At 48.3% G+C, this 22,972-nt stretch overlaps 1 protein-coding gene across 3 annotated transcripts; it reads left to right on the forward strand.

Moving 5' to 3' along the window:
• Window positions 1-2,650: 2,650 nt before the first annotated feature.
• Window positions 2,651-20,002, forward strand: CNDP2 (carnosine dipeptidase 2). Of its 3 annotated transcripts, none has more exons than XM_054723921.1 (12): window positions 2,651-2,704; window positions 5,321-5,443; window positions 6,697-6,840; window positions 8,688-8,850; window positions 10,270-10,358; window positions 11,844-12,044; window positions 13,530-13,614; window positions 15,807-15,967; window positions 16,471-16,635; window positions 18,004-18,145; window positions 18,382-18,529; window positions 19,379-20,002. In XM_054723921.1, exons 2-12 carry the CDS (start codon window positions 5,384-5,386, stop codon window positions 19,446-19,448), a joined length of 1,428 nt encoding a protein of 475 aa, XP_054579896.1. In that variant the 5' UTR covers window positions 2,651-2,704; window positions 5,321-5,383; the 3' UTR covers window positions 19,449-20,002. The 3 variants fall into 3 exon arrangements, with proteins under 3 accessions (XP_054579896.1, XP_054579897.1, XP_054579895.1); XM_054723922.1 differs by lacking the exon at window positions 2,651-2,704 and adding an exon at window positions 3,329-3,479; XM_054723920.1 differs by lacking the exon at window positions 2,651-2,704 and adding an exon at window positions 4,035-4,217.
• The last annotated feature ends 2,970 nt before the right edge of the window (window positions 20,003-22,972 follow it).

Here is a 22,972-nt window from a genome sequence, read left to right on the forward strand (position 1 = left end):
GGGCAGTGGAGTTACTTGCTGTCTTCCTTCTTGCCTTCCTGAAGGTTTATTTTCCCCAAATTCATGTATTGAGGCCTGATCCCCTAGGTCTGTGGTCGGCAAACTGCGGCTCGTGAGCCACATGCGGCTCTTTGGCCCCTTGAGTGTGGCTCTTCCACAAAATACCACTGGCCTGGGCGAGTCTATTTTGAAGAAGTGGCGTTAGAAGAAGTTTAAGTTTAAAAAATTTGGCTCTCAAAAGAAATTTCAATCGTTGTACTGTTGATATTTGGCTCTGTTGACTAATGAGTTTGCCGATCACTGCCCTAGGTGATGGTATTTGGAGGTGGAGCCTTTGGGATGTGATTAGGTCCTGAGGATGGAGCCCTCACAAATGGGATCAGTGCCCTTATAAAAGAGACCTCAGAGAGCTCCCCCTGGCTGTCTGTGAACCAAAAAGTAGGCCTCTCACCAGATGTGAGATCTCAGACTTCCAGCCTCCAGAACTGTGAGAAATAGATTTAGTTGTTTGTTATAGCAGCTCGAGCAGACCAAGACACTCAGTGCCAGGCATCATTCTAAGTGCCGCATGTTTATTAACTCTTTACAAGCCTCAAACAGAGGGACAGTATGAAATACCATAGTATATTATTGGAGGACACCTCCTTAATCAAGGACACCCGTCAGTTACATATTTTGTATTATTTCAAGGGGCAAGAGGTAGAAAGTGATAATTAACATATTTCCAAGTAAAAGAGTTCTGTATCAAGAATAAATTGTGTATAGTTTCTTACATTTTTTAAAACAAGACCATCCTTTATTTACTTTTGTTGTTTTCAGAGAGAGAAAGGTAGAGAGAGAGATAGAAACATTAATGATGAGAGAGAATTATTGATCGGCTGCCTCATGCAGGTCCCCTACTAGGGATCTAGCCGTAACCCAGGCATTTGCCCTGACCAGAACTCGAATGGTGACCCCCTGGTTCATGAGGCGATGCTCAACCACTGAGCCACACTGGCCAGACATGTAGTTTCTTACATTTTATTCATATTTGTAGGAGAAACATTATCATTACTTGTTGTCAAATGATTATCCATACTGTAAGTGCATATTCACTTTTTACTTGAACCCAAGCCTCCTTGCTCTTGCTTATCAACAGCTTCTTTGCTAACTTAGTTATAACCACCACATAAATATAAAACTTCTATAAACTTAACAGGTAATGTGTTATAGATCCTCTAAATCCTTTTCGTTGTTGCATTTTTCCCTGGACCCTGTCTCATTCCAGCAATAATCTCATTTATAGAACCTGTGGACCAAAAGGGGCCAGAAACTAAACCTGATAAGCTTGGGGAAGGCCTTTGTGGCAACCTTGCAAACTCAGTGACCTCAAGTAACCACACAGGACGATCTGTGGTCATCATGGGCACTAAAAATATTTATACGATGTGGGAAATTACAGGTACATCCGTTGCAATTGTTAAACTTCTTTAAAGAAAAAAACTTAAGGAATGTGGGAGGGGTGTAAGTTTTGCCAAATTCTTTTGGAATTACTCAAATGGAGATAGTCGTTATGCCCAAGAATTGTTGTAAAATATAAGTAGTAGATGCTTGATAAATAAATGGTGTGTCTTGTGGAGGTGGAGCCTGAGAAAGAAGACACCTACCAAGAAGGGCTCCTGGTGGGTAACTGGGCTCAAAATATTTAAAAATAGAGCATAGCAACCATTTTTAAACAGGCCCTGTCACCCTAGCCTGCACTGCATTCCTGCTATCTTGAGCCTATTTCAACCAATAGGACTGAGACTTTCCCTAACCAATTGGAGCTGCGGTATATTCTATTAACATCAATCTGACCAATCAGACTGCAAGGATTTGGAGCCCTCGTTTACATGAGATCAAACCAATCAAGGACCAGGGAAGGGACTTCTTTCTATATGTCAGCATCCCTGTGGCTAGACTGAAGATTGTTATTTCCCTGCTGGAGCTGAAAGGCTGAAACAACAACCAGATGGGCAGAGTGGAATTGAGCTGAACCCCCACCCCAGTCATTTCACAGCGTGCTGTTCTTGCCGTATTACAATCGAGCTCTTTGCACTGAATAAAGTTTCCTTATCCACTACACCCCAAATTGGCATTGAATTGGCCACAATGACCATTGGTTGGCAGTCTGCCTTCCTTGATTTCTGGGATTACTGAACTTATATACTAAAATATTGGTAATGGTGCTGATGAAGGTTTTGCGAAGGAAATGCCAAAGCTCCGTGAAAAGAAAATGTGTGTGACCAGCAAAATGTGCACTGCTCAGGAGCCCACCTGGATGGGACACCCCACAAAGCCAGAGAGTTCAGGGGGTGAGGTGTGGGCTCCCCGACTTGAGACCTCAGAACCTCATTATAAGCCACCGGGTCAGATCCCAACATTGAGGCCCCGGTCCAAGGCGCCAAGTCAGGAGAGAGCCAAAGACACAGAGGGAGGTCACGCCACGGGCGGGCGCTCGCTCAACCCGGGATCCTGCCCTGAGAGGGCGGGGCGAAGGCGGGGAGGGGCGGGGCTACGCCTGTTCCCGGAAGAGTCCGGGGATTGGTAGGCGGGCCGCGCCGGGCGGGTGACGCTAGTCCTATAGAAGCGGAGATTGGTGAGCGGGGATTGGTGGGCGGGGCTAGCCCCGCCGGGGGCGTGACTGGGGCACGTGAAGCGGCCTAGGCGCGGCGGCAGCGGGCGGGTGAGGGTCCTTCCCTGGCTGGGCGGGCGGGCGGGTTGCCCCCGGGCCCCCGGGCCCCCGGGCCTCCGGGAGTCGCGCCTCGCTAGGCATGCAGAATGGGTGCCGAGGCCGGAACGGAGGGCTCCGGGCGCAGCGGGTCGGGTTGGGGGTTTGGAGGGGCGGCGCCCACCGCCTGGTCTGTGTAGCCGGCGGTGACTGAAAACCATGGTGTCTCGTTCAAACAGGGCCGGCGCGGAATCCGGGCTCCGCGGGCGGGGAAGGGCGCACCCTCCGTCCCTAGGCCCGCAGCAAACGGAAGCCTGTCTCTCGCCCGCAGAGCTTTTGGCGGAGGCTCTGGATGGCGCTGCATGGCCCGGCCCCGGGTCAGGGGTCTCTAGCTGTCGCCGGCATTAAAGGCGGGGGTCGCAGCTTGCGGGTCTGAGCAGGTCGGGCTCAGTTTCCTTACCTGAAACATGGAGGTGATCCCTGGTCCCGGGACACTGGCACCACGTCCCTGAGGCCTGGGTCTCGCAGACAGGGCCACCGATCCGCCCGCGCCGCCAACATGGGGTCCCGGGCGTCATCCTGGAGCTGAGTCGGTGTCAACTCATGGAGCACCCGCACCTGTACGGGGACCTTCCATTCACACCTTTGTCGTCCCTGGTGTTTGCACGGAGGAGTGAGGAAAGATAATGTGTAAAACTGTGTTTGGGATAAAGCTCTAGATTGGGCAAATTGGAGGTTCCTGCCCGTTTTAGTGGAGGGTTTTTTGCAAAGACTCGAAGCCATGATTCAGGTATTGATATATGGTAACGTATGCCGTGAGTTAATGGGGACAAAGATTGGTTTGTAGGTATTGTAGACGGTTCCAGGGGCTCCCAGGGTCACTCCTCCTTCCGTGCCCGCTAGTTTCACTAGTGAAGTTTTGTTACTCCCCAGGAACTTCAGGTTTCAAGAGGGAAGTGAAAGGGGTACTTATTTGGAAAGGATATTTGCTTTTGTTCACTCCAACTCAGCGCTTTTACCTTCACAGATTCCGATCAGCAGGTCCCAGTTAATGTGGGGGAGGGGAGGACAAGAAATACCCAGAAAGTGAGTGGGAGGGAGAAAGTAGCCCGGGGCCTCGCCTGCTTTGACTGGTAGTTCAGATGCTGCTTTTGGCCCAACCCTGGAGGGTTGGCTTTGCAATCTGGTCTGCTGACTCTCCTTTGATGAAAGGTGCAGTGTAAGTAGTTCTGTCTTCCAGTGGCTCTACTGGAAGGCCATGGGTTAATTTGGCTGCAAAGAGCATACTATGAAAGAGAAGATACCGCAGTGAGTTGGGGACTTGTGGTATTTGAGGACCAGGAACCCAAATAAAAGTGCCCAGCATAGCATGCTGTCATAGACATCCTCCTGTTTACATTTTTGGTGATCGATGGATGAAAATTTGACTTATTAACATCCGTGAAATCCCTCTGCGGCATTTGTGGACTGTCTTGCTGGGCTCTTTCAGATGAGAGCCTCAGCTGAAGCCATCTGAGTTGGCTGGGAGGTTTGTAATAATTTATGGCTGGTATTTGAGGAGGAGGAAGGAGGCACTGAAAATAAGCACTTTGATCTCTTCTCACTGAACTCACACTGCACAGCTCTGGCAACTTCCTCAGTTGCTGAGCAGCTTCCCGCTTCATGTCACAGCAGATACAGTCACTCCCCTTTCCAGAAATCACTTTGGAATCTGATACCAAACAAAACATGCTCTTTAACCAGTGTGTCGGTGCCCAGGCATCAGCACTCCTGGATGTGGTGGGATCTTATGAGTTTGCAGCTCCAGGTCTGAAATACTGCCTAACTCTGGGGTATAACAGCCCTTTCCAACCACTGGATGGGATTCGAATTGTCAATTGAAGGAGGGGACAAGCAATTTTGAAAGTCCCAATATATAGCAGAATCATTTTTGTTTCATATGCATTTCAGATTTTAAAGGTGAGGCATCAGAGGATCCTCCACCCCGCCCCTCGTATTTGTGGGGTGGAGTGGGATGTGGTGGGTCTCACACATGGGAAACTGGGTGTTAGAAAATGCACAGGGGGATGGGGTGCAGGTAGATGGAGCTGCTTATTCTAATCAGGCCTTCTTTCCCATGTTGCCTTTAGCAGTTTCTGGACTCAGATTGTCAACTTCCTTAAACAGGGCTTATCAGCCTGTCCTGGGGCTTTTTTGCTGTGTTGTGCCCTTGTGACTGTAAGGGGTAGGCTGTGACATTTTTGCTGGGATCCTTGGAGTGATGGTTGCCTCTGTGGTCATAGTAAGTGGAAAGTTCTCTATGTGCTTCAGGAGAGTAAAATTAAATTTTTAAGTGCTGATAAGTCAGCATTACTGAAAACTACCTACTTTTAGTTTTCATCAGATTGTCTTCAACGCAGGCCCTTGCTTCTTTATCTGCCATTGTGACATAATCTTGGGTACATTTTCCTTCTGAAAAAGATGGGAGATCAACCTGAGCCTCTCACTGCATCCCAAAGCTTTCATTTCTGCCTCTGCGGTCACTTCCTGGAGTCCTCGTGATGACTGCTGGCACTGCTGGCCAGGAAGGTGGGGTAGGAGTTCATGACCCTGAGCAGCCGAGTGACTTTTCCTCATTCCGGCCCTGTGTAGAGGCAGGATTGACAGGTCGCTCTTCCCTCCAAGAATCTCCAAGGCCTGCCCTTTGGTTGGAAGATGTCGGTCCTCGCTACCCTGTTTAAGTATGTGGATGAAAATCAGGATCGCTACATCAAGGTAAGGGAATATTTATTTATTCTAATGAACTTAAAATCCAGTTTAGTCCTTTGGGGCTCAGGGGAACTAATGTGAGTTATGCTGTTTAAATCAAGTATTAAAGACAGACAAACACTTAATGACCTCATTTCTATGTACAATCTGAACAAGGAACTCAGAGAAGCAGAGGGTAGAATGGTGTTTGCCAGGGGCTACAGGAAGTGACGAGTTCCTGATCCTAGATCCTAGACAAAAGGCACACACTTTCAGTTATAAAAAGAGTAAGTTCTGGAGGCTTAATGTACAGCATGGTTACCATAGTTAACAATACTATGTTGTAAACTTGAATCTGCTAAGAGAGTAGTTCTTAAGTGTTCTCACAGAAAAAAAAAAAAGTGTGTGTGTCTGTGTGTGTGTGTGTCTGTGTGTGTGTGTGAGAGTGAGTGAGTGTATACAGGGTGGGGCAAAATAGGTTTATAGTTGTTCATATGAAAAATAATACAATAATAAATGATATGAGAATAAACTGTTTCCTTACAACTGTAAACCTACTTTTGCCCCACCCTGTATATATAAGTCTGGAGATCTTTTCCTTTACCTCCTCATTACAGTATAGAAGTTATAATTTTGGCTTTTGACAGAAAGTCTTAATATATGTTTCTAGAAATGGCAGAGCTAATTGAAATTTTTGTTTAATCTTCATCTATAATTTCTTGTAGTAGATTAAAGACCTCTTTTGCATTTAGGATGTTTTCAATGATTCAGTAGCATTATAGATTAATCTGTTACTTGAGTTTAATTTAAAGAATCATCATTTAAAGTTATTCTTGGTAGCCACATTTCAGATGAAATCTTTAGAGTTCTCATTCTAAAACTTATACTTTAGAGAACCTGCCATTATAAGGATGATAACTAAGCTAACCTGAACTGAAAATCTTGGGTAGTTTCTATACCCCTCATTTGTAATTTTGTTAGATTCAGATATAAAGGTATTTATGGACTCTGTACAATTTATATTCACCTCATGCTTAATGGTTAAAAATATGCATTCTGACATGTTTCTGTTATGCTATATAGTTCTTGCTACAGGGTCAGTAAAAGTAGGGTATCTGTTGATTGATCTGTTCTTCCATGTGTGGTCAACATGTGCAACATGGAGTGGCCACAGGTAGCAGGTCTGCGTTGGGTGCCTGAAACACGGCAAAAGTATGGATGCCTTTCTTCCTTTAGGAGTATCTTTTGAGAATCCCTTTTTGCTTATTGTCCACAAACAGAAGCTTGCGGAATGGGTGGCCATCCAGAGCGTATCTGCGTGGCCCGAGAAGAGAGGGGAAATCAAAAAGATGATGGAAGTGGCCGCTGCGGATATCAAGCAGTTGGGCGGCTCCGTGGAACTGGTGGATATTGGAAAACAGAAGGTATGAGTGTACGCTCAGATACCCTGCTTGTCTTTCACCAGAAAGGCCTGATTTGGATATAAATCTCTGTGTGGTTTCTTCAGTTGGACTGGGGCACAGGTTTTTGTCATTCTCGGCATTTCTCTCCAGGAAGGAGAACTGCGGAGGGTTACCCAGTAAGTTAGCGTAGAGGCTGTTCTTAGAAAATAACTGAGATTCACCATAAATCAGTCTCCTTTCAAACTAGGCAGCTACACTCTATCCATGTAAGTGTAAAAACACGAAGACTCCCAAGGTCCCCACACTCTGTCTCCAGCATCCTGACTGCAAGGAATAGCACTTTTTCTTGAAAAAGAGGAACTTTGTGTGTGAGCTGGATTCTGACAGGAAATTGGTTTCTTTCTAACTGGAGTGAACAGTCCACTCATGCTCAGTCATTCCAATGATTTCAGTCCCATGTGAATTACATGTTTCATGCCATGTATTTTCGAAGATGCAGTATCATTTTCTATTGCAGGGTGTGGCGAGGTTAGCTTTATCTCACTTTTCTTGCCTGATGGTGTGTCAGTTGAGGTCATTGTCCCTGGATTGTACTGTGGACATTTAGCTCTTTTCATGAGTGGAAGCACCCGAGGCCCAGGTGGGCTTTGCCTCCACTGGGAACCACACCAGTTCCCAGTGGAGATAAAACCTGGGCCTCCTGATTCCAGTCCAGCAGTGTTTGTGAGGGCAGCACAGGGGTACCTGTGGGGTTACTGAGAGTTACTTACGCTGAGTATTTATGAGTGGAGTTTACTGGAAAGACAAATCTGAGGACCTGGAAAAACCCCGCAGCCTGGTGCATTCCTGAATATATGGTATGCCTAGGGGTGCTCAGAGCCCCTGGAGCTTGGGGCGGACACTTTCATCAGCCCATCACTCATCCTGATAGGCTCGTCATTTTTACTAGTTGCTCATTTACCTCTTGATTATAAATCGTTAGTTTAGTTTCATTACCAATTTAGTCTGTGAGTTTATTAATGTTTATTTCACAAAGACTGTGTTCTAGTAACTAGACGTATGTGATGGTTCTAGCATGAGTAATCCTTACCCAGCAGCGACACAAAATTATGTGAACTTTTCACCCTCCTGCAACCCTTACCTCCCCCCCCCCCCTCATTTTCTGGTGGTACTTTGTAATGGTGACAGTTTTCCCTGTTGGAATAGAGGAGCTGGGAGAGCTGTTACAGGGTGCAGGGCCGGATTTTAAAGTGTCGGCTGGAGAGTTGAGCTGTTGTAGGCGTAGGAGAAGCACTGAGCCTGCCTTCGCTTCCTGCATTGCTATTCTAGAGAGAATGCCGTGGTTGATGCATTGGCCCCGTTCTTACGGGATCGTTGGAGACCAGAAAGCCTTCCAGAGGACCTGCTCCAGTGCCTACTCGTGCAATTTCCTGGGACTTACTCACTGCATCCTGGTCTACAGCCCTTCTGTGCAGAACTAATGTGATTTGCAAACACCCATCTTCTGCTTTAAGATTGTAGTAGTTTTTATCCATTATTTAGAAAATACTGAACTAAGTTGCATCCCAAACTCACCTCTCATAACATGTTTTGTTGTATAAGAGTTAAAAACAACAACAATCTGCCTTTAAAAATCTACCAAATTGCCTGCAATTGGTGAACATAATTCAGTCTTTGTACTCTGGGTTATAGCAAAGTAATTTCTTGTTAATTAAATTACTCAGTTGAGCAATATGATCTTAAACCCTACAATAGAGGGAGGTTGATGAGAAGGGATAAGAACACTTAAGGTATTTTAATAATATCTGCCATAAACACCAGGTTTTTAAACAAAGGCTGTCTTCATATGCTTCTCTTTCCTCTTGCAGCTCCCCGATGGCTCAGAGATACCACTTCCTCCCATTTTACTTGGCAAGCTGGGCTCCGACCCCCAGAAGAAGACAGTGTGCATCTACGGCCACCTGGACGTGCAGCCGGCAGCCCTGGAGGATGGCTGGGACAGTGAGCCCTTCACCCTGGTGGAGCGAGACGGTAAGGACGCTCTCCTGGCAGAGCAGCGCTTCAAATCCTGCTGCTTCTTCACCAGCAGCATCCCCGGCACTCCCTTGGCCATCCTCCCAGAACAGGCTGTTGGGACCTAATGTAGAAATCGGCTTCCAGAAGTTTACACGTGTGCACCAGACAGGAACATGAGAAAGCCTTGCCGTCCTGTGGAAACGGGGGTTTTGGCCTTGGGTCAGTGAGGCTTCCCCAGTTCTGAACTGAGGCAGTGCAGCCCTCACATGCTGAGTCTCCACTTGACAACTCTCTGGAGACTTGGTGGCACTGGGACCCCTTCCTCCTTGAGTTGTCTTCCTCATCACTCCTCCCCCACCTGCACCGCCAGCTTAGAACACAGCCCCTCCTGATCGCACCAGACAGAAGGCTCCCTCAGCAGACTGGGCATCAAGGATGCTGGAAGGAGCCTGGGGGGTGCATGCCTCTTTGTCTTGTACACCTCTGTGCAGCGTGGTCCGCACACCCCCATCACCTCATCAGCATTCCTCACAGAACAGTGATGCTTTTAGGAGAGATCTTTAGCTTTTGTGAAAAGTTGGGTTCAATTTAAAAGTAAATTCCCAGGGTAGTGATGGCTTTAAGCCTTGTACTACTTTGGGGTGGGTCATGTTAAAACTGCCAAACATTTGAAAACAGTCTTAGGAATGAGGAAGTCAGAGAGCTGACCAGGACAGAGGGAAGCTGAGCCCCTGGCAGGCATGGCCATCCGTGCTCTGCCCTGGTCGCCCTCAGGTGCTCTGTGTCACATGACAGCAGGCCAGGGGGAGGCCTTGTTTCCCCAGGAGGGGTCCCAGGAGCAGGGGTGCAGAGGGGAGGGACTGACTCCCTACACTGAGGGGAAGCAGTATTGTGCTGTTAGATTTCAGTGATACCCTGGAGAAATCAAGGACAAGCATAAGTCCCATTCTTAATCAGATTAGATGTGAAATTGGGGTGGGATGAGATTTGTCATTCTCTTGATAAGGGTGTATCGTGCTTCCCGGCCCTGCCCAGGTTTTCCACCCTTATTGATACCAGCTGGTTATGGAAGTCGATTTTAACCACTGGCCCACTGATAGTAAGCTCCTGGACCTGGGTCTGAAGTTTGTGCCCTGAGTCAGCAGGATCGTGAGCACTGGCTAACTGCCATATCCATGGGGGACGGGAGAGGGACTTGGAGGCATCCACATGGCTGCCTTCAGTGATGGCAAATTCTCCCATCATTTTAGCAATAGTGCCGGGTAGAGACTTGGGGCTCCTGATAACAGGCAAATGGGCTTCCAATGTCAAGAGACGTTCTCAGGGCAGACGTATGTGGTTTCGCCAAGATGTTACCAGATGTTCACCGAGGGTTTACTCTCCATCTGTCTCCTTGTCATTGTAATGCTATGAATTTGCTGATTGCTGTTCCAGGCAAACTGTACGGGAGAGGTTCGACTGATGACAAGGGGCCAGTGGCCGGCTGGATGAATGCCCTGGAAGCCTTTCAGAAAACAAGTCAAGTATGTCACCCTCCTTGAGCCTGGTTCACCCCGTTCCATCTGAGCGTAACAAGGCCGGGCTTCTCAAGATCAAAGATCACTAGGATGTGAGACAGCAGGCTCCCCGCAAAGTGTCAGCCCAATGACTCAGATTTTAGATGAGAGGTTGTGTTCCAGCTTCAGGAAACACTGCAGGTGTAATTGTTTTACAGTGTTCAAGGGCCGCACTATTGATGACTCGGCAGGAACCCAGGCCACACACAAATGGCCCTCCCACCTGGGCTGTGATAGCGGACAAACCCCTTACTTTCTCTGCATGGTTTACAGCCTCCTGAAAATACATTTTATTTTTAGAAATATACTTCCTTAACTAGGAAATCTCCACTCCTTGTTGAAAGTTTGTAAACTTTAGAGAAGTAGAGAGAAAAAGTTGCCTAGAATCTCAACCCTAAGAGACTTAATGTTTTGGTACTTACCAGTCTTTTCAACTGTTTTTAACCTAATTGTGATCAAGTGTACAGATGGTTTTTGCATCTTGCCTTTCTCTTGTATCATGATAAAATAAGAATTGTAAGACAAGCATGTTTGTTAGAGCGTGAAATGGTAGATCCGAATAGGGCCCAGGGGTCCATTTTACACAGGAGAAAGCCGCAGCCCAGAACCACTGGATGGCAGTGCTCCCATGGCCGCCACATGCTGGGCGCAGGGACTGAGGGCAACTGAGAGAAGGGGTGGCCGTGTGCAGGGCAGAGCCGCCCAGAGCACCTCCACTTACCTGTTCCATATACCAAAGTCCCCAGAAGGAATCCATCTGAGGGGCAGAGGAGGGGGGTGTGCCTGAGCAGTGCCATCTGGGGGCAGTTCTGAAAAGGACTCTGCAAACTTCAGTCCCAGTGAGGCCCTGCCATGCCACAGCCTTCATTTTCTCATGTGTGGAAGGCCACCTGCCTCACCGCACAGCGCTGGGGAGACCTGGTAAACTGCAGAGAGGAGCCGGATGGACAGACGGCAGCATCCACTCTTTAAGAAAAGGTACTTTAGTGCGAGCAGGAGGTCATAGTGCAGGAGTACCTTCTAAATTAGGAAGAGGCTTTCCCTCTCTCGAGGGCCCTGGTGGTGGCCACAGGGTGCAAATGAAGACTCCTGTGGTTTCTTTGCGTACAGCCTTCAGAGAGCAGCTCAGGCCTTAATGGAGACTCCTGACCTGCGCTGGGTGAGCACATAGATCCCTGTGACTCAGAAGTGTGGTCACCTGAGGAGTTGCTGGCAAGGAGCTCTCAGTGAGGATGTAGCTGTGGCTGGAGCCAGGCTTGTCCCCTGACACAGCCCAGCACCTGGGGACTGAGGGTCACTGGGAACCGCACACCTCCTGCCAGAGTGCTTGGTCTGGAGGAAGTTGGGTATTTGAAATTGGTGATTTCACATTTGGTGACTTCCTGTCTGTTGTCTCTAAGAACTAAACGTATGTGAAAGCTGAATGCCTGCGACACTCTTCTCCTATCACAGGAAATCCCTGTTAACATCCGATTCTGTCTGGAGGGCATGGAGGAGTCGGGCTCCGAGGGCCTGGATGAGCTGATTTTTGCCCAAAAGGACACCTTCTTTAAAGACGTGGACTACGTCTGCATTTCTGACAACTACTGGCTGGGGAAGAAGAAGCCCTGCATCACCTACGGCCTCAGGGGCATCTGCTACTTTTTCATCGAGGTATCGGCCGCGTTCCCCCTGTCCCATGGTGATTCCCCTGTGGTGCTCCATGCCCAGTGCCATCAGAGTCAGCGTCATCCACCTTCACGCTAGGGTGTATTCTTTGCAGGATTGTCTTGTGCAGTTGAGAAAAGATGAAGTGCTAGTCCATGTAGGAAGATGTGAGACTTATGCAGAGCATTTTAGGAAGACTTCCTTTCAAAAGTGACAGTGTTCGTATTTTAGCCCCTAAGCTCTTATCCCATGACTGAGTGATCTTAAGGGAACTGGGACGTTACCCTCAACACAGAAGCTCAGGAGGATGGACGTACCACTCACTGGTGGGCTGAGTCTCGGTCTTCTCCTCTACACAGAAAGGTGGGGGGTTCCTACCGCACAGGTGACTGATGATTAGTTCCTGCATGTGAGGGTGGTCTATAGACTCAAAAGTTCTGGGAATGATCATAGTTGCTGTACTGAGCACTCACCCTGTGCAAGGCACCTTTCTACCTGCTGTATGAATAACCAACGGGGACACAGTAGCTGGGAGGTGAGCGGTCTTACTCTGCTACAGGTGAGGAGGCAGAGGCCCAGGGCTGTTACTGCCTTATCCTGGTTACATAGCGTGGCAGCGGTGGGGCGGACACTGACCCCAGGTCCTTGGGCTTCAGGTCCCTGCTGGCTCTTTTTCCTGGTTGTTGTTGCCCTTTTAGTAGCTCTTGCAAGGTATCCCTGAAACCACTGCAAAAGGCTCTGAGAGCTGGGGGAGTTGCCCTGCTCAGTACTGCTAGCTCACCTGTGCTCAATACTCCTAGTTCACCTGTGCTCAGCACTCCTAGTTCACCTGTGCTCAGTACTCCTAGCTCACCTGTGCTCAGTACTCCTAGCTCACCTGTGCTCAGCACTCCTAGCTCACCTGTGCTCAGTACTCCTAGCTCACCTGTGCTCAGTACTCCTAGTTCACCTGTGCTCAGTACTGCTAGCTCACCTGTGCTCAGCACTCCTAGTTCACCTGTGCTCAGTACTCCTAGCTCACCTGTGCTCAGTACTCCTAGCTCACCTGTGCTCAGCACTCGTAGCTCACCTGTGCTCAGTACTCCTAGCTCACCTGTGCTCAGTACTCCTAGCTCACCTGTGCTCAGCACTCCTAGCTCACCTGTGCTCAGCACTCCTAGTTCATCTGTGCTGAGAATTCCTAGCTCACCTGTGCTCATCAGTATTCCTAGTTCACCTGTGCTCAGTACTCCTAGTTCACTTGGGGTCAGTATTCCTAATTCACCTATGGTTATATTCCTGGTTTACCTGTGGTTGGCATTTCCAAGGGTATTTTCTGTTTTTTCAGGTTTTATAATTTAGGAAATGCCTTGCTTTGCTCATTGAGGGAGCAAATTTTGATTTTAAAATTGCCTGTCAGGTCTTATGAATGTTCTTGGTTCAATTTACTGTCACATGATAAAAATAAGCTCCTGCTAAGCAGCCCAATAGAGTGGTCTTTGTTCCTTCCAGGTGGAATGCAGTGACAAAGACCTGCACTCTGGGGTGTACGGGGGCTCAGTGCACGAGGCCATGACGGATCTCATTACGCTGATGGGTAAGCCGGGTTTCAGTCACGATTTGGTGATTTGGGAGACCAGCTGGTGGGCTATTTCCAGGCTGTCATCAGCATTTGGTGCATTCCAGCATTCTTCATGAACCACTTCCCTGTTACTCTGCAGCTCCCTTGCTCTGCTCACTGTTCCCTTTAAAAGATTGGGTCTGGATACCTGGTTTCTGCCTTCCTCTTCCTCACACCCTTACCTCCCTGTGTAGCTAAACTCTGTCTTGCCTCCAGGACCCAGCTGGGCACCCCTGGCTCCTCAGCCCTGTCTGGCCCTGTCCAGCCTGTCCCCTAGATTCCCACAACTGTCCTTCCTCTGAACACGTACTAGGTGTACCAGTTAATAATGCAGATTTTTTTCAATAGATGGAGTTACACATATGTTGATATATATGCGATGTGATTTGATATATATGCTATTTTGTTGTATTGACAATAAGCTTCAAAACTTCATATGTCAAATTTTCTGAAGGTGTTAACATCACAGATATTTTTACACTTAAAAATGTCGAATTTCGTGCCAAAATAAAGAGCATTTGCGGGAAGTTTTAATTCATTACTTTATTTTGAAGAAAAGTGCTGCTGAATACTTTGGGAAGCTTATGGGGAACATGCTCCATTTCAAGATACTTGTGAACGCTGGATTAAACGCTTTAAAAGTGATGCTTTCGATGTGAAAGACAAAGACGTCTAGGTCAACTGAAAAAGTTTGAAGACCAACAATTACAAGCATTATTGGATGAAGATGCGTGTCAAACTAAAAACAACTTGCAGAAAGATTAAACGTTGCTCAGCAAACAATTTCTGATCGTTTACAAGCAATGGGAAAGATTTTAAAGGAAGGAAAATGGGTGCCACATCAACTGAACGAAAGACAAATGGGAAACAGAAAAGTCATCAGTAAAATGTTGCTTCAACGGCACGAAAGAAAGTCTTTTTTTGCATCGAATTGTGACTGGCGATGAAAAGTGGATTTATTTTGAAAATCCCAAATGCACAAAGTCATGGGTTGATCCAGGTCAACCATCAACATCGACTGCAAGGCCAAATCGCTTCGGAAAGAAGACAATGCTCTGCGTTTGGTGGGATCAGGAAGGTGTGGTGTATTATCAGCTTCTAAAACCAGGTGAAACCGTTAATACTGATTGCTACGGACAACAAATAATCAATTTGAACCATGCTTTGATTGTGAAACGACCAGAATGTTCCAGAAGACACGGCCAAGTAAGTTGCTTCATGATGATGCACCATCACACACTTCAAAACCAGTTAAAGACACGTTAAAAGATCTTGCCTGGGAAGTATTAATCCACCCGCTGTATTCACCAGACCTTGCTCCTTCAGATTCCTACTTGTTCTGATCGATGGCACACGCACTTTCTGAGCAGCACTTCAAAACCTGAAGAAGTGGAAAATTGGATCTCTGAATGGTTTGCCTCAAAACAAGAAAAGTTCTATTGGGATGGTATGCACAAATTACCGGAAAGATGGAGGAAATGTGTAGCTAGCAATGGACATTACTTTGAATAAAGCACCTTTGATGTTTCTCTTGAAATTATCGTGTTTTCTTTGATTACAAAATCCACTATTATTAACCGGTACACCTAGTATGTCACATCTCTCAGACAGCATCTGCTTCAGCCCGTTTGACATTGTAACTGGCCATAGTGAGGGGTCTTGCATGGTCGGCTCCTTGAGAGTGAGACCCCAGCTCACTCTCCCTGGCATCCTGTTGCCTCACCATATGGTTTGTTGTGCTGTTTCCTTCCCAGATGGATGGTGGCTGCCATCTGTGGAGTCTATTGCTCCTGGGACTGGAGTCTACTCTGTCCCTCTCTCTAGTTCTCTCTCAGCTTGGGAACAGCTATTTTCTTGTGGAAAGTGCATTGAAAAGGCAATATTGGAGAGTGTCATGGTTTTTAGAGGAGGCCTGGGACCACTCTGCTCAGTGTGTCCTGGTCTGTGACTGTGGACAGTTCACCTGCCCCTTTGTATCTAAGTCTCTTTGTCTTAAAATGGGAAGATGGTACTGCTCACCTCACTGGGTTATTACGGTAGTTAACTGACGTATGAGCACAGGTACCCAGGCGCTCACGTGTGCCCAGGAAAGGTGACCACAGGGCTCTTGTGCCACAGGACTCCCTGCAGCCTGTGCACTGGCACCCACCGTTCCCTTTCTTCTCCAGGCTGCTTGGTGGACAGGAAGGGGAAGATCCTCATCCCCGGCATCAGCGAGGCTGTGGCACCTGTGACGGAGGAGGAGCTGAAGCTCTACGACCAGATTGACTTTGACCTGGAGGAGTACGCCAAGGACGTGGGAGCACAAACCCTGCTGCACAGCTGCAAGGTGCTGCCTTGGCCACGCCAAGACCTGTCCATCCCCAAGCCTCCCAACTGCAGGGGCCCCTTGGGAAGGAGCAGAGGGGCTGGCAGAGATCTGGGCATTTCTGTGGGCACCTGAGTCATCAGAAGGTGCAGACCATTCCCGGGCTGGTTGCTGAGAGGTTGTTAGAAATGTCAAATATTGACTGATGACCACTTGGGCCCTGGAATACATGCAGAGAAAACCTAGAAGCAGGTAGCTCTCGCCTGTTTACGTGTGTGGGATGGTCTCTAGGACAGGCCAGAGACGGTGTAAGGCCTACCTGGCAGAGCCCGCTCAGTTCCTGGTTTATGAGGTCTGTATGTAAGCTCACATTCAGGTCAGCCAGCATTAACTGAACTCCTGCGGGGTCTGCATCTCCTTCCTGTGCTCAGGAACAGGCCAGCTGTGACTAAGAGGGACCTCCCAGACAACATTCCTGTCTCCTCTGAAAGCTGTCCCCTGAACTTCTCTGTCATTTTCTCCAGAAAGACATCCTGATGCACAGATGGCGGTACCCGTCCCTCTCCCTCCACGGGATCGAAGGTGCCTTCTCCGGCTCAGGGGCCAAGACCGTGATTCCTAGGAAAGTGGTTGGCAAGTTCTCCATCAGGCTCGTGCCCAACATGGCTCCTGAGGTTGTCAGCGAGCAGGTACACGGGCAGTGGGACTCAGGGAGGGGGCTGCTGTGAACCGGCAAAGATTCAGGAGCCAAAAGGTTTTCCTCTGAACAACTGAAAAACACAAACCCAAAACCACATGTCCCCACCTCTTGGCTATGGCCAACTCAGTAATTACTAGAATAAGCAGTTCAGAAACTGATCGAAGATAAAGGCCACATAAAAAAGCATTACGTGTAAGTGACCTTTGTCAGTGCTGAGGCATGCCCAAAGCTGATCTCTGACTTCAGGTCAGATGCTGACTTTGGGTCCAATATGTTATGGTGAGGATCCAAGGGAGCACCCTCTGGGCAGGGGTGAGAAGCGGAGGGGAAGACTCCTGTCAGGGAAGATTTCAGAGGGGCAAATTCTGATTGCTGCAGGCCCGCCAGGCTTCCCAGGAGCAGTCACCCAGACGGGAAGGTTTGGAGGATAGAAGCTTCCCTATGGGGAGAGAATGCTGAGGACTGGCATTTTGTCATCAAGAGGTCTCCCTGGGCCAGCACCTGGCTCTGTTTTTAGTCTGGATGTGATCTTTTTGATAAAGCAAGTCAAAGAACAATTTTGAAAACTTGGTTTAAATATTATCATTATATGGGAACATCTATATAAAGGGTGAATTGCTTGACATAAAACATTACCTTTTACCTGCAAATAACTGGCTTTTGATTCTTGATAAAATCCCCTTTTCTATTAACACAGTTATGCAGATCAGCATTTAGCAGCAGAAAATTCACTATAGACTCACTCTAGACCCATTGTAGACCTGTTATAGTCTCACTGTAGATTCATGGTGGACTTACCGTAGGCTAATTGTAAACCACTGTAGACTCACTCTAGACCAGTGGTTCTCAACCTTTCTAATGCCGTGACCCTTTAATACAGTTCCTCATGTTGTGGTGACCCCCAACCATAAAATTCTTTTTGTTGCTACTTCATAACTGTAATTTTGCTACTGTTAATGAATCGTAATGTAAATATCTGCGTTTTCCGATGGCCTTAGGTGACCCTGCTAGCGGTTCTCAACCTGTGGGTTACAACCCAGAGGTTGAGAACCGCTGCTGTAGAGCCTAAAACCATCGGAAAACACAGATATTTACATTACGATTCATTAACAGTAGCAACGAAAATAATTTTATGGTTGGGGGTCACCACAACATGAGGAACTGTATTAAAGGGTCGCGGCATTAGAAAGGTTGAGAACCACTGCTCTAGACCCATTGTAGACCTGTGTTGAGTCTCTGTAGACTCCTGGTAGACTTACGGTAGGCTACTTACAAGCCATGTGGACTCACTGTAGATCTGCTGTGGGTCAGGTGCAGAGCTTTATAATACTTTGTGTCTCTTCTGTTTGTGGTTCAGGTTACAAAGTACTTGACAAAGAAGTTTGCTGAACTGCAGAGCCCCAACAAATTCAAGGTGTACATGGGCCATGGCGGGAAGCCCTGGGTGTCTGACTTCAACCACCCTCATTACATGGCTGGGAGAAGAGCCCTGAAAACAGGTCAGACATTCTCCTGGGGACGATGCCAGGGCCCTCAGCGTGTCTGCTAGGGCTCTGCCGTATCATATTACAGGTAGCTATATAGTCATGCTCTAAGGAGCATCGACGCTCAGGCTGGGCCGCACCACCAGCCATCCTTGAGAGGGGCTGCTGTCCCAGGGTCCGACCCAGGTAGTAGGTATGCGGGGGAGCCTCAGCCCCCAAGCTAACTATTTCTTTTATTTCATTCCCTCCAGTGTTTGGTGTTGAGCCGGACTTAACCAGGGAAGGTGGCAGTATTCCTGTGACTTTGACTTTTCAGGAGGCCACAGGCAAGAATGTCATGCTGTTGCCCGTGGGGTCCGCTGATGATGGCGCCCACTCCCAGAATGAAAAGCTCAACAGGTGAGGCTCTGGATCCTCAGTCCTGAATCTGGGTTAGTTTCCTTGTGGATACCAGTGAGAAATCCTGTGAAAGCCAGGGCGTCCCCTGCAACCCTTCCTCCTCCACACCTGCCCCTTTCCTGCTGCTAAGAGGTGATTTCTGGGGTCCCCTCCTCCTGTGCTCTCTACCATCTGTCCTTGGTGGAGGGAACACTGGTGGGAGGTAGGGAAGGAAGCCTGTGGGAGGTGGCGGTTCTTCAGAACAAGGTTCACCCAGTGGTCTGTTGATCTCTGTGCTTCCCCGGCGACTCCTGAAGGACCCCTGCACCTTCCTGTTTGGAAGTCCTCATGTCATTACTGGCTCCATAAGCTACTTTTCTCCTCCCTGGCTTATACAGACGTGATGGGGTCTTTAACCAACAAAGACGGAAGTTGATCTCTGAGTTGGAAGCTGTGAGGAAGGACCCAGGAAGAGCAGAGGAGGATAGGAAACTGGGGTCATCTTGGGGTCAGGGACTAAGAGGCAGAGTCCCTGCATGGAGGGTGGAAGGGAGGGACAGAGACCTGGGTCCTAGGACACCAAGTGGTGGCTTCAGATCCAAACAAATAACGGGAGGGCCATGATCAAGGCAAGGCCTTTTGTAGTCGGGGGCTAGGTGAGATCCCGTCTATTCGATGAGTCCAGGGCCAGGACTGGTCCCTGCTGGGACACTTGGGCTGAGCCTACATTTGAGAACTAGGTACCCAAATTCTAAAGGCAAGCAGAACTCAGGGCCCGCACACCAGGACGGTGGGATGCTCCCAGAATGCCACATGTGTGCCTGGACCTCGGGACACCAGCCAACACCATGACTTGTTCCTCTCCATCAGGCACAACTACATAGAAGGAACCAAAATGCTGGCTGCGTATCTGTATGAAGTGTCTCAGCTGAAGAACTGAGAGGCCCCGTGTCCTATGGAGCACCTCTGAAGGCACCCGCCCTCCACCTGCACCCTCTCTGATCGCTCCAGAAAGCAGTCTGTCTTCCTCCTCTCTTGTCAGACCACACACACACATCCAGGAATGGACACAGGAGCACCAGCCTGTCCCTGAATGACATGACCTACACTGGGCAGTTACACACGTTCAGTCCTGGGGTATCAGTGACCCCGAATGTCAGCTGAATTCTCCGAGATGCTCAGCATGGCTTCGTCTCCAGGACTCACAACAAGAGTTCTTCTGTAGAAGGTTGTGGTTGACATCTAGTCAGACTAAACAGAGGCCTTGCTGATCCTGGCCCTACCTCTGCCTCTGATTCAGGGTCGGGCACACGGATTATCTAGGTGGGGCATAGGACGAGTGAGGGCCTCCCTTTCTGGTCCCTTGCTGCCCTGTGGTTCTGTCCTTTACTGAACACTGTAACTCTCCTGTCTTCTTGCTAACCCTCCAAACCTGAACCTAACTGGAAGGATCATGTAGTCTGTCTGTGCCAATGAATAAAAAGTACAAATGGAGCCTCTGGATGCGTCCCTGCCCCCTGACTTACCTAGGAGCACCCTGCGTGTGGAGGGTGGTATGTTGTGGGGGCTTCAGGTGGGGGTGGGTCTTCTCTCCCAGCCCCCCAGGAGGAGTGGGGACTCACGGCCCCTCCATAGCTGTTAGGGAAGTGTCTGTCCCCATCCCCATGCCTTATGCTGCCTAGACACCAAAAATCAAGTCAGATTGGTTTAAACAAATGGAGAGTTTATTGGCCCCGCTGGTAAAAAGCCCAGAGTAAATGGGAAGCAGGGCTTAATTCATTTCATTCAAAGTCTATATAGTTTGTCCACATTGCTGACCATCTTAACTCAGATCAGAACTGGGATGTGAAAAGGGGCTGCTATATATTGAGCCCTCATACCCATACTGATGGAACAGAATGATGACATTAAAAGTCTTTGTTTTAGCCCAGCCAGTGTGGTTCAATGGTTGAGCTTTGACCCATGAACCAGAAGGTCATGGTTTGATTCCTGATTAGGACACATGCTCGGGTTACAGGCTCAGTCCCCAATAGAGGGCATGCAGAAGGCAGCTGATCTATGATTCTCATCATTGATATTTCTCTCCTTTCTTCTCTGAAATCAATACAAATATATATATATATATATATATGAACACTCATTGTTTTGGCCCCCATGCCCTCTCTGACACCTTCACTCCCCAGGTCCTCCCTTGCCCTGGAGTCACCTCCACAGCGTCCTGAAGCCTGTGTTCTGCATTCTCATCTTCCTAACCAGCCATCCTTGTCCTCAGGGAGGCTTACCCTGGGAGATGGTGCTCATCAGGAAAGTACTGTGCGCAGCGGAGGCCTTCTCAGGATTGCCTATTTTAAAGTTGTCCAGGATTGCTTCCCTGTTACTCCACCAGGAGCTGGCCATTGACAAAAATACAGCTGCCTGTTATTTGGAAAAAGGCAGAACTGCTGGGCTGAGGAGAGGAGGGGCTGAGAGGAGCTTTTGGACCTGAGAGAGAGAAGTTCATCTGCTCTTGTTGGTATCTGGGTCAGAAAGGTGATGCTAGGCATGTGAGGATCCTTAAACCACAACGTGTTCACTAGTGAGGATATAGCAAGGTTAATGTGCCTGAACCAACCAGGGCTTTCCCCATTTCTCTGCTACACGGCCTCGCAGCCAGGCCGGGGCTGGAGTGGGCGCCTCTGCCCTCAGTGTCATGGCCCATGACCTCTGCTCCGCACCTTGCAACCCTACTGCCGTCTCACCCAGAGACCAGGAGGAGGCAATCCAGAATGAACAGATGTTTCTTCCTTTGGCATCTTACTCAGAAAGTGCTCCCAGAAGTGGGCAATGGACCTGGCTGACATTCCTACCGCTCTGCAGGAGGGAGACAGATCCTAGGGAGTCAACCTTTAAGTCTATTACACCATGATGATACTATGACATTTGTCCCAAGGAAGACTGAAAATAATAAATAAATAAACAGTAGGTAGCATTAGCTAAAGGAAGGACTCGTGGGACTTCGTTTATCACTTTTCAGAGAAAATTGTAACATCTGCGTCCACCCTGGGGCTTTGGGGAACACCGTGAGTGGTGAGGGAGGCAGTATTAGTCCGAAGTAGGCCTTTTTTGAAATGTTGGTTATTTTAAGCTGGGTATCTTCAAGAAATAAAAGACACAGGAAGAACCTTTACCTTCCCCCTAACTGCCTTTGACCTTCCCCCTACCTGCCTATAAGATTTAGACAGGAAGGGAGCTAGCATCCTGGGCAACTACAGTTCACTATGAACTAGATGTGATAGACAGGAAGGAACCTGGCAAGCCCTTTACCAAAGTCCTCTCAGTGTTCCCTTGTTGAAGATGGCCCAGCAAACATTTACTTACCAAAGTTTGCTCTTCCATCTCCTTGTGAATTACTTCCCTGCCCTTTGAAGTTCCAAACCCACCCCTCCTCTGCTCCTTAGCTCTAGAGGGCACACAAGCCTGAACTGCCCGATGTAGCCTCAGGTCTCATATTCTTAGGAGACATCATACATACCTAATAAATATGCTCATTTAGTCCAGCCCAAAGAACTTAGAAGGGTAGAAGGAAAATTAATTTTCTGTCACTTTGGGACTGTCAGATGAGACCCTGGGCATCTGACATAGGTCGGCACATGGTGAGTAAGAGTTCTTCCTGTCTCAGCACCCCCAGAATCCCCGAAAGTGGGGTCCGTGGAGCGAGAGGGGTAAGGATCTTTTCTTCCCCTCTTTCTAAATTTGGATTAGCAGGAAAAAATTTGTGAAAGAAGTTTCTTGAGCAAACATGGTTCCGGTGAAGGTTTGAATACTCTTGTTTTCTGCTGGTCCTGTTCCCCCTAGAATGGTCTGGTTTTCTTTGTCTATGCCATTTGTCTTGTTTTAAGAGCTTGGTTTTGATCTTGTCTTTGGTCTCTGGCCTCAGAAGGTGCATATATCCGAGAGCATTTGGCATCCAGTCAAATAGCCTGGGGCTTCCAGGCAGCTGTAGCCAATTAACTGTCATCTTTTCGCCTTTGTGCCCAACTGTGCCAGCTCTTGGGGGAATTGGTCCTGAGGGATCCCAGTCCATAGGGGCCTTTGCCATCTCAACCTTCCTGTGTTACAGCTTGAAGCAGCAAAGGGCTTTTACTGTCTTAGACTATCCTGGGAGTGAACCTTTGGGTCTTGTGGAAATGTCTTGCTTCCTTGGTTAAAATAAAAGGCTAGGGCAGTGATGGGCAACCTTTTGAGCTTGGTGTGTCAAACTTCGCCAAAAAACTGAGCATAACTCGGGTAGTGTGTCACTTTGAGGAAAAAACATTATTTCATGATATTTATAGTTTAAATAACATAAATGTTTCATCCTTGGCATGCGGCCACCTCAGCGGCCGCGTGTCATCAGAAATGGCACTGACACGCGTGTCAGAGGTTCGCCATCACTGGACTAAGGGATTTGGAAGTTCACAGCCTGTTGGGGTTGAATTATATCCC

The sequence above is a fragment of the Eptesicus fuscus genome, chromosome 12, assembly GCF_027574615.1.
Source record: "Eptesicus fuscus isolate TK198812 chromosome 12, DD_ASM_mEF_20220401, whole genome shotgun sequence".
Lineage (NCBI taxonomy): Eukaryota > Metazoa > Chordata > Mammalia > Chiroptera > Vespertilionidae > Eptesicus > Eptesicus fuscus.